This window comes from Nanorana parkeri, unplaced genomic scaffold (assembly GCF_000935625.1).
Source record: "Nanorana parkeri isolate BGI_ZX_2015 unplaced genomic scaffold, ASM93562v1 scaffold318, whole genome shotgun sequence".
Classification (NCBI taxonomy): Eukaryota; Metazoa; Chordata; class Amphibia; order Anura; family Dicroglossidae; genus Nanorana; species Nanorana parkeri.
This window is the reverse complement of record NW_017306586.1, coordinates 167,984-179,383: the sequence shown is the minus strand read 5'-3', so window position 1 is coordinate 179,383 and position 11,400 is coordinate 167,984. Positions and strand designations below refer to the sequence as shown.

Genomic DNA, 11,400 nt, shown 5'->3' with positions numbered 1-11,400 from the left:
ATATATATATATATTCTCTAGATCTATATATATGTATATAGAGATATATATTCTCTAGATAGATAGATACTGCAGTTTATCTTTTTCATGTTGTTGCACCAAGTAAACTATATAGACCTAAAATAACTGACTTTCAAACGGCCAGTTCTATTTGTGTATTTTTATGTATGCTAGAGCAAAAAAGTTTTACATTAGCATAATACATTAGCATAATTTTAACTAAAGCTTGGTACCCATGCTTGTTTTTTCGTTCATTATGGCATGCTGAATGAAAAAATATGACCAATTCCTCCATCCTCCTAACTACAAGCACAGTTCAGCTGATGGTTTTTCTTTCAGCATGCCCATTTGGCAAAAGTTGATCTAATGATTGACTTCTGTCAAGGGGCTAGAGCCACCCACGTATCAAATTTTGGCAGATTCCTGCAGAATTGGTAAAAATGTGCTCTGCATGTACCCAGCTAAATAGTGTACTTAGTTTTTTCCAGCATTGCAAATTTTAATTCTCTCCTTGTGATGTTTAGCAATTTTTAGTGGCAAATTATCTGAGGCCCTAGAGAAGTGTTTTTTTTCATTTTCTGTTTTGAGGTCCCAAGGAAATTTCTCATTTTTCAGGGATGGTTTGATAATATACCAGTGTTAATGGAGGAATTCATTAGGTCGTTCTGTGAAAACATCAATGATCAATGCAGGCCAGCAGATATCCTGAGGCAAGTTATGTTTTTATATCAGTTGTATACAAATGTATAAATTAGTTGTACTGCTTTCCGACAGCATATTTTATTATCTTGTTGTATATGGTCATCCTTTCCTCTAACAGAGGTAGTCCACATTTCCATGGTGGAAAGATGCAAAGCTATGAAGTAAATACAGTCACACACCTGATGCCATGGTTTAAAGCTACAGGTCCCTGGAACTGAGCAAAACAGATTGTTCAAACAGGACAGAAACACAGAGACTGCAGTATTTGACCTATTCTTCTGAAAATGCAAGTTTCCTGGCCTCAATATTTTCAGGAAAATTCTCAAGTGCATTTACTCAGAAATCTGGATTTATTCAGCTGCATGTTACCCATGCTCCTAACCCATTATCCCCTAAGATTTTTTTTTTGTTTGTGTCTTGCACCACACAAACCAGTTTGACATCGTTTTTATTAGCACCATCAGTGACAGCTGGAAGTCAGATTCACAAAGCTGTTCAAGCACTTTTCTTATTAGGAAACTGGAGCCTGATTAAGGCCTACAAAGTTAAGGTGCCCATACACCTTACGCTTATCGGACAAAACTTTTCGTCCAATGATCGAACTGTCGTGCAATTTTCGTACGACGGCCCCATCCTGCCTCGATTTTATCGCAAGGTTCAATTAGCGGTTGTTAAAAAAAAAACACCTGGACGACTTGCGGTAATTGACCGTAATTGTTTTAGTATGCGCAGTGTTAATCGTACGACTTTTGACTGACGGAAACGCCACCAACCATGCGAACATCGTACGATCGATCAAAGTTTTCAAACATGCTTGACCGTCAAAAGTCGTACGATTGTACAGTACTATCGGTCGAGCACTCTATTCACACGTTGCGATTGTCGTACGAAAAGTCGATCACATACGATTATCGTAAGGTGTATGGGCACCTTTAGTGTTATCACTCAGCCACACTTATTGGCTTAATATAATCATTACAAATTGAAAGTTTGAAAGCTAAATGTGTACAGTTTGGCTGTTATTACTGCAGCATTGATATATTTTTTAGTTTCTAGCACAAATTATGGAAACACATGTTTGTTGATATTCTTTATAAAATAATATTGGATTTAAAACTACTACTCCTGGTACCCAAAGTCAGACAATAGTGGGCTTATACCCACTATCAGCTGACATGGCACAGCCCCACCACAGTTATGCACGATCCCCACAACAGTGTTGGGATGCACCCCGGCTGCGTAACTGACGGCTACCTCTCTTCACATGAATGATAGCCAACTGGGCCCACCCTTCATAAGCTTGTAGCCCCAACCAGGGCTGGAAGAGAAGAGACGGGCCTTTCCTTGACAGTCACTCCTTTTCTCTGAAAGCGGAGACAGACCGTTAACTAATTTAAGTGATCATGTGATCGGTAAGCTCTTGGTCTTAGAGCCGGTATGGGATTGCTGCAGTTTCCCACGCCAGCTCTATTTAATGGGGAGAGTGTTTTACTCTTCCCCATATTAATTAAATTTATCCTGACAATAGAAATTATAAATGAATTATGCAAAAGGGCTATTCTACTAGTAGATGTTTTATTTTTGATTAGTTGCACCAGTTCTGTCAGTTTCAGACAGAGTTGTCTGTACCATGTATGTGTATCTGGGGCTATTGACTTGATTTTCATCGATATAAGAAATGGTCCTTGTTAAAACCAGTCTTTGAGAATTCCCCTTGTTTGAGTTATTGAGCTGAAACAAGTTTGCATTTTAGACCTTTTAACTTTACTCTTAATTTCGTCATCTGCATACTTGTAGGTTATTGACTTATTTTGAAGCTGAAAGGTCAGCAGTAAAGTCATGTGTCTAGCATTTTTTGGAAGGCGGTCAAGGATGGCAACCTTGATATCTTTTCTCCTGAATTGTTTAATTTAAGAATTTCATTTTTGAGCATCTTTTGCATATTTTATCACTGTACAGCTAACTTAATTTGAGATGAGTACATTTGCTGTGGTGAGAAGTTTGTATGACGGGAGGACGCTAGTTTGTGTCCTCCCGTTACCCTAAGGAGACCTATGGGGAAAAGACTTAACCCCATAGTTCTCCTTTTAAGGATGAGGAACTGCAGTTTTGAAGGTCATTTGCAGTCGGTCTACTTTCAATAAGTTCATCTGCTATTTATGATTTATAGGATATTGCTTAAAAATCTCAAAAAGATAGTGTTATATTTTGTTTATACATCATAACAACGGTCACTACTTTGGTTCCACCACACTCATAGTTGGCCCATTTACTTTTTTCCACTTTAGGCTGAACCTAAAGCGCATGGAGGGATTTAAGTAGTGGTACAGTTCTAACTGGTGTTTTTTCATGCAATAAGTTTAAAGCAAAAAAAATATCGGCCTTCTGCAATTTGGCACAGTTAGCTTTAAAATTAATCTATTATTAAAATGCATATATTTTTGTACCCAGAGAATTGTGAATGTGTCCTCACTGCCCACCTTTCTGACCATTTAACATTGCTGTTGACCATACACCACTGCTGTTGCTAACCATGCTTTTTAATTCACTTTCTTCTTGGCTTAAAAGGTCCTGAACAGAATTTACTGAATAGAACTGCTGGAGGCAGCTGCTGCTATGTCCTTTTTCCCTCTCTGAAAGTGGAGAGCTTCTTTCATATGACCACATGTAATCCTTAGTTATGGATGTTTAATACATTCCAAAACACAGAGAGGAATTTTTCTTATATACAGAAAGTATGCTTATCTAATTATGTAACTCACTGCTGCTTTTCCTTCTCAGGTATCTGCTGAATTTCTCAGTACCAATTGATTTCAAAGCACCCGCACGCAAAGTAGAAGGATGTTTTAATGCTTCAGATTTGCAAACGTCATACCTCTGGCTTGTTTTCTGGTGAGTTTATTCCCTTCTACTTGTCTTAAATTATTGCTACTGGAGACAATAGGTTAATTAGGTAAGCTGTTCAGTTCTGTCAGCTGCATGTTTATCTGGTAAGGCTTTAACGCAAAAAATGAAGATTTGCAATATTATACGGAACTTTTAGAAATGTTGTCCCTAAAAAAAATGCATCTTTTATCTTGAATTCCTTCTGACAAATAGCAGAGCCCTTCCTGATATGCGAGTAGGATAAGGCACTCCTGTGTATCTGCACTGTGAGATCTATAGCCCTGCGGCCTCTGACTTGCTAGTCTCTGGTGATTTGGTGATGATACTAAATGTGCTGCTCACTGTTCTCCTTGCTGGAGGCTTTGACATGCTGAAGCAGAATTCGGCCCATACCAAGGTGACGCGCCGCAGTGTACAGAGACTGTGCAAAATAAGGCTTGGTAAGTCTGTAAAGGGGAATAGATCAGCTGCAGTGCTAGTGACTTGTCCTTTGCCTTCTGCCTTCATTTTTTGGCACAGCTTCTAGCGCTTCCTGTTTAAGATCATCAAGACTATAGCACAGTTCTGCAGTGCAGTTGGAAGCTTGTCTTTAATTTTTGCCTTGTCCTCCAAAGTATGAGGTTAAATAAGGCACTGCAAATACTATACTGCCAGCCAAAGCCACTATGTCATGCACTTCATTTTTATTTGCAGTCTATGGCAATCTCTTCACGCTAGCACAGCAGAGGCAGCCGATGCATATGAAGCTGCATTGGGGGCCATGATGCAACATCATATGCTGCAGAAGCTTTGGATGGAGTGAGTAGTATTCTCTGCTTGGTTTCACAGGAAATATTTCACACAAACAGCTGTCGTAATATTTATTGGCTCTTCTCTTTTCAGTTATCTTGTCTTTACGAACAGCAAACTGTTGGAATCCAGAAATAAATTCCAAGATAGTAAGCATTTTACAGATTTAGTTAACAGATGTCTAATGACTGTTCCTACACGGCACCCAACTCCTTTTAGCACAGCTGAATTTTGGACCAACTACGAGTTTCATAATTCAGTAAGTTTTCCTATTAACCACTTTTGATATTCCCATGTTTTCAATAAAGACTTTCATTTAGGTTTTCTATATAGAAGATTTCAGGCAACTCCATTAGATTATTCTACTTGAAACCCTAAGTATACCTCCAAGTTTGCAAATGTATTTCTTGAACAAATCCTAAGGCTTTGGCATATGCAACCTTAATATAAAATGTGTATGCAGGCAACCAAATCACTTTTTTCGAGCTGACAATCATCTGATTGCTGCTCAGCTTGAACCCACTGACTTCAGTGCAGCATGACTGGGCCGATAGAAAGGGAGTCAGAGTCCCTCAAGTATTATTCATAAATGAGAACTGTTTAGTTTTGCCTCACAGCTGCTAGTCTGTTTTTATATATGCATACACATACATTTACACTGGATTGGTGGTTGGAGCAGCATAAAACATGGATGGACTAGCATAGACCAACCCCCAGTTGCTTTCTTTGTGGGGATTTGCTGAGTAGTGTTGGACAAGTTGTGGACTTGCACTACAAAATTATAGACCATATTGAATTCTTACTGGGTTATTTGTTTGTGCTTTCAGGTGATTTATTTTTATTTGAGCTGTGTTCCCAAGGCACAGCATTCTAACATTTTGGAGCGCTTTTCCTCCATGATGCCTGCAAATCTTGGACTTGCACTCAGGTGAGCAAATTGTTTTAAATGTTTAAGAATTAACTAGCTGATTTAATTTAGCAATGCATCAGTGGCATTATTTATTTATTTTTTTAAACTCCAGGAATTTATTTATGAACCCTTGCAGTGGGGCTACCCACGCACTGCAAGAGTTAAGTGCTCGTTGTCTAGGTTAAAAAAAATAAGTTATACTCACCAAATGCTCTGAGGCAGCCAGCTGTCACAGTACTTGCCCCAGCCTCTCTCCTATGCTGTAGCATTGGAATGCTGCTCAGCGTTCTCGCGTCGATACCTTAGAGCAGGGGTGTCAAACTCAATTTAATCGTGGGCTGCATCAACATTATGGTTGCCCTCAAAGGTATCTGCAAGACTATATAAATGTATCTAATCTGCATTCGATTATCACTGGTTTTAGTAATAACTTAATACCTAGATCTGAAAGTAGAAGTCTAGGAAATGGCCTGGTGGGCCGGAATCGGCCCCTGGGCCATGAGTTTGACACATGTGCCTTAGACCGCTCAAGAGGAAGGGCCTAGACAAAAACTAAACAGTTAACCCTTGCAATGCACTGCTAGGTTAATACGTTTTTCCTGGAGTTCTTCTGCAGATCGAAGCCCATCCCCTTTTTATCTTCAGATGAATGGAAATTGCGTAAATACAAAAGTAACTATGAATGTCTTAACAGTGTTTATAAACATCTACGCATGCCCTGTTAGTCTCGGTGTGTGTAGCTTGCCCATTGTTCCTAAGTGATAAATACTTAGGTAAGCAATATATGGAACTTTAATGTAAGCTAAAAAGAAGCAGTTACCATTGGCAATAATAATGAATCACCACTACTAAATTGTTAGAATACTGCGATTACTTAAATTTTTGTTTTTAATTTACTTGTATTCTCCCTGACATAGCCGAAAGAATAAAAGGCTGTCCATTCACCTGCCTGAGGTCAGTGCTGATGGTCACAAAATCGATCATGTAACACACATGAAAGGCTTTCTCCAGCAGCCTACACTCTGTGTCGGGTATGAGCACTCAGCTCAGGCAGTCAGGTCAGTCTTAAATCAGACAGAGAGCTGACGTTTCTGCTCTGACAGGAAGAGAATACAAGTCAGTATTAACACGCATTCATTAGAAGCAAGGCTAAACTATTTTAACAAATTTGGAGTAGAGATTCAGGTTCCATTTAAATGCCTTTTCCTGACTAGTTCTCTTTAAAGGGTAAGGACACTTCTAGGTGAGTTTTCCCCAGTTCTGCCCTCCTCCCCCACAGCAATTCTGTAATTTATATTACAGAACTGTAAATGTACTTTTAGATGCAGTTTCCAAAGCCCAGTCTCAACTTTAGGTGCTGTCAATCTGCACATGTACAACCATGATGATCTGGATCTTTTGTGTTTACTATCAATCTAGGATTGTGGAATCTCTATCTCAAAGCATATTTAATTTACAGTACTGATTTTTACAATTATGGATAGCAGAAAGAATTAGATTGATCAATTGACATGGACACCTATCCTTTTAAGTTGTACAAGAAGCTTGATACTGTATTACTGTCACATGTGCAGTCAGTGTGTTTGTTGTAATTATCCATCTCTAGGGTACTTAAGCAAGAATTGGAAGACAACAATATGCAAACTGTGAAAATGCAGTCGAAGATGTTTACGTATAACTTCCCATTGTGCCTGCCCATCTGGAAAATGTAATGTACAAATGTTTTGCATTTTTATGTAGTGTGCAGGTAATGATACATTTTTATACGGTTTTGTCAACAGAAAACTAGTTTTAGGTTCTAAAGAAAGGCTTTCTATCAAAGTTGTCTGTGTGTACCACCGTTATTCTATTTTCTGATTGCCAAGCTACCTACTATATATAACCTTTCTTGTTAGTTACTTTGTAGTATTTTGTTGTTTCAATTGAGTTACGTGTGTTCTTCCCCCTTTGGTAGTAATTTTTGCTGTACAGCATAGTGTAATTGTAACTTCTTTTGTTTGATACCCTTAGAGCCATTGCAGCAGAAACTTTCCTCAAAGGACAGAAGGAGGTAATTTTAACTATATATTGTCCTCCCTGATTTTACTTCTGCATGAGTGCTACCATTACTGCTCCCTGTGGGGTTCAGTGAACTGTACAATACAGTACTTGCTGAGGTCCCAATATCAAATAGAACACAACTACCTTGCTCACTTGCAAGTCACTGACTTGGAACAAGCATGTGCATATCCGGTGTCAGTAATATCTCACCACTTACTAATGTGTTAAAATACTTGTCTTGGAATTTGCTCAGTTTTGCCTGACTGCTGATGCTCTATGGCTGTCACTACCTTTGGGCATCTTTGTTTTAGATCACATGACTAAACTGCCTGCATTTTATCACATCACTGGCACCGGCAGGGAAAGGCAAATAGTTTCACTTGCTTGGAGCTTTTTATTCATTATTATTAATATATTAAATCCATGTTACTCATGGAGTGATTTTACTAAAGCAAAACTATATTTACAGCATGGATGTAATGTAAAGACGTAAGGGAGAACAGTTGTTCCCCATTCCTAAAAATTTGCCTGTTTTATTCTCTAAAGAGAATTGGTCAGTTGGTGGGGAAATATGTAGCGTTGATTGAATTTGCGTAAATTTTGAGTGTTTCTTTTTCATCCATTCAGGGACACAGAAGTTCATATACATTTTAGGTTATACTGCTGCCTGTATAGAATTGGACATTGGCAAACAAAAATTGCAAGCTAGCCCCCATATAACCCCTCCTCTATTGTGCGTGCCCTAGTGTCCTAGAAGGATGGACATTTTTTCCCCCTAGCCATGTTCTTCTAGCCTTCCTTTTTTTTTCAAATATTTTTCTCTCCAATTGACTGCAATCAATATTCCTCACTACTTTGCTGGTTGAGCTACAGTCCATCAAATTCAACCTACCTAGCAGCTATCCATATTGGCGTTTCCTCAGCCTGGTTTTGGAGGCCATACATGGACCCTGCTGGATTAACGGTGCAGGACACAATGTGACTTTCAGGCCCTGGGTTCTGCATTAAGGCACTTTCCACACCTGAGCGTACTGTCATTTTGAGTATACAGAAAATAAATGCGGACAATTAGCTTTTTTTGCAAATGAACTTTACAGTCTCTTCTGCTATAAAAAAAAAACCTGTCGGCAAATTTTTCAAAACAATTTTACTTAAATTTTAACACTGGGCATTGAACATGTGCCACTAGGTGAAGTTTTGCCCGCGTCTCACTATTCAGTTTAAGTATCATCTCGCTCCTGCTCATGAAAGCACTAAGCGGATCTCTAATTGCCATCTCCTCTCTAATGCCTGCCTACAATGACCTGGTCATCTTCCACCATCCAACCCTCATCAGCACCAGCTGTCTGAGTTTGTAAGTGCCTGAGGATCTTTGCCTCACATTTTGGGTCCAGTTGCAGCTACATAACATGCGGGCATAACATATCTGCACACAGACATGGGGGGGGGGCAGGAAAGTCCTGCTCTGAATGTTAATGGTACTGGGTAGTTCTGTATCCTCAGTGTTGCTCATGCACACCTAGATGTCTTAGAGAATAGCACTAGTCCAAACACAGGAGTCAACACTCAAACATCCCTGACCTTTCTATGAGGAAATCATAGTAGTTCCTTGCTGGAAAGGTCCATAGCATATCTACCTTTCAAACCCTTATCTGACCATGATGCATCGGCAGACTCTTCCTTCAGAAGTGTCCCTTTCTCCCATCGCTTCCTGATCCACTTAAGCCCCCTTCTCTGCTGTTGCGGGGTCCAGTTCCTGATCAGTCCATTGTGTGTGTTTCTATTGAACGGGTGGTCCCTGGTGTGGTAACTATCCATCAGATGGCTGGTAAGAGGAATTTCCTTATTCAGGATTTCTCCTACGGGAGAATCATTTTTTCCACGGCTGCTGTCTGGTACCCCTAGAACAGGTTGTATTCTACACTGCGAGATTTTGCTCTGGTTAGGCCATCTAGGTCAGACTCCTTTGGACATCAGATTGGTAATGTGATCCTTCCCCCACTGTGATGAAATGGGTATCCTTTCAACATCAGGAGAGGTAGTCTGGATACTGTGAGTGTCTCTCACACAGTTTCTCTCCCATGTCGTTCAGTTAAGAATGTTGGTACTTCAGGCTGCCTGTTGGCTGCAAGCAAGTCCCTTGTTCCTTTTGGGCCTGTTTAAGGTTGTTGCTGTGTTTCCCACCCCTCAGTTCAACTGTCATTTGGATATCCTGATCCTATCTGAATTCCTGTGTCTTTCAATAGATGAGAAAGAAAACTGGATTTTTGTACTTAAAATAAAAATCATTTTTAGGAGTCTATTGAGGGACACAGGCCGTCCCACTCCTCTGTGTTTCTGTATTTGTGCTTGGAACTGCCTTACCACAAACAGTCAAGCCGGGGAAGGGTTATAGGGGGGCTGGCTTGCGATTTTTCTACATGCCAGTGCCCAGTTCTCCTGTAGGCGACAGTATAACCTGACGGCATCTGAATTTGTGTGTCCATCAATGGATCCAAGAAAAGGGTTTTATGGTAAGTACAAAAATCCATTTTTTTATACTCCTGGTGACCCATTTGTATTTTTCTCTTCCCTTTCTTTCTCAAATGCACCTTGTTCCTGCAGGTCTATCGTTTGTATGAAAGAGCACTTCAGAAGTTGGCTCTGTGTGCTGAACTCTGGAAAGATGTAATGTATTCATCTGTTTCTATTTGTTGGGGTTATGCCTATTTTATTTGTGTTTACCATGTCTGTAGATGTGTGCAGTACATCAGCCTTACTGTTTGTGCTTCCCCGTCTTTTGCAGCAATTCTTGTTTGAAGCATCAGGAGGAGATAAAACTGATAACCTGAGAAAACTAGTTTCCAAGTGCCAAGAGATTGGAGTCAGCCTAGATGAGCTCTTAAATTTAAAAACAGAAAGCAGGAATCACTGAACACTGGTTGCATTAATGCCAAAGTCCTATACTAAATTGCCAAAATGGTCCTGAAAAGTCTGATTCAGATTAGCCTTTGAAAGTCAGACCTACTGAGTCGTCACTGCTTTCTGTAACTGGGAAATGAAAATGTACTGCCCATCTTTAACTGGAGAGTTGAATTCCAAACTGGCCTGCTTCTAGGCCCAACAAGATTCTCTTAACATCATGTCCGTAAGTATAGTTAAAGTGACTGCTGTTTTATTGTTTGTCTGTTTTTGTGTTTTTTCTCCTCTTACCCTTGATTTATTTTGCAATCCCCATTTGTTGTGCTGTTTCTAACTTGCTTGACTCTCTCACTGATGCCTGTGAGACCTGTGTTTATCTATGGAGACTGCTGTTTACAATCCACTTCGGAACACTCAGTCTCTCTTCAGTCTTCTTAATCTTTACCTTTTTTCTTCTCATTTAAAAAATGTCTCTGGGGAACAGAATAATTTATATAGCTAAGGCAAAAAGCAGCAGGTCCTCAGTAGAAGCAAGGCCATCAGTCTGCTAAGTGCACTTGAGGGAAACCCCCCTTTTTTCTATTTCTGTTTTTCATATTTTTTTTTTATTGCCCCCTTTACATTACTGAGTTTTGGACTCTAAAGCAGAGACTGTTAAACTTGAAGACAAAAGATACTATTGCAAAATGCCAGAGCATCAGAGCCGAAGAGTGGTCAAATAATATGTGCAATTTTTCTTTGTTAAGTTTAATTTATAATAAAGTTTAACAGAATATAATGGAAACCTATGTTTTGTATCTTGGTACTACCTTGTGTAGTATGAAAACTGTTTATAAAGATATTTTTAAAATAATTAAACTTTATAAAAAATACAATCTGCCTTTTTTTTTCTTACTCACTCAAACTCTTCGCATATAATGAGAAAGTTTGCTAAAGGGGTTTTCCTGGAAAAGGTTTATTGCCAACAACACCTTGGTAATTAAAGCATTCATTTCATAAAAGATTGAACATCTGATTTTCCTGCCAGCACCTCCATCACTGCAAAAAAAGAAAACCTTTAAAAAATTTTGTTTAAAAAAAAAAAAAAGTCCTTCAGTCCCAGCTTCTGCGAGGTGTGAGTGACATCACTGTGCCTCACTAGATGAGCGCTTTTAATCCCATGAGAATGCATC

The 11,400-nt window shown here is 39.3% G+C and overlaps 1 protein-coding gene across 1 annotated transcript in view; it reads left to right on the top strand.

Annotated features, from left to right (window-relative positions):
- The window catches only part of ZFC3H1 (zinc finger C3H1-type containing), an 80,837-nt gene extending 69,947 nt beyond the window's left edge, over positions 1 to 10,890 (top strand). Inside the window, exons 28-36 of the mRNA XM_018558061.1 lie at positions 616 to 710; positions 3,484 to 3,594; positions 4,282 to 4,386; positions 4,471 to 4,636; positions 5,205 to 5,305; positions 6,894 to 6,995; positions 7,298 to 7,337; positions 9,932 to 9,994; positions 10,113 to 10,890. Coding sequence (XP_018413563.1) covers positions 616 to 710; positions 3,484 to 3,594; positions 4,282 to 4,386; positions 4,471 to 4,636; positions 5,205 to 5,305; positions 6,894 to 6,995; positions 7,298 to 7,337; positions 9,932 to 9,994; positions 10,113 to 10,241 — 912 coding nt within the window. The 3' untranslated portion in view covers positions 10,242 to 10,890. The remainder of the gene's footprint in view (positions 1 to 615; positions 711 to 3,483; positions 3,595 to 4,281; positions 4,387 to 4,470; positions 4,637 to 5,204; positions 5,306 to 6,893; positions 6,996 to 7,297; positions 7,338 to 9,931; positions 9,995 to 10,112) is intronic.
- The last annotated feature ends 510 nt before the right edge of the window (positions 10,891 to 11,400 follow it).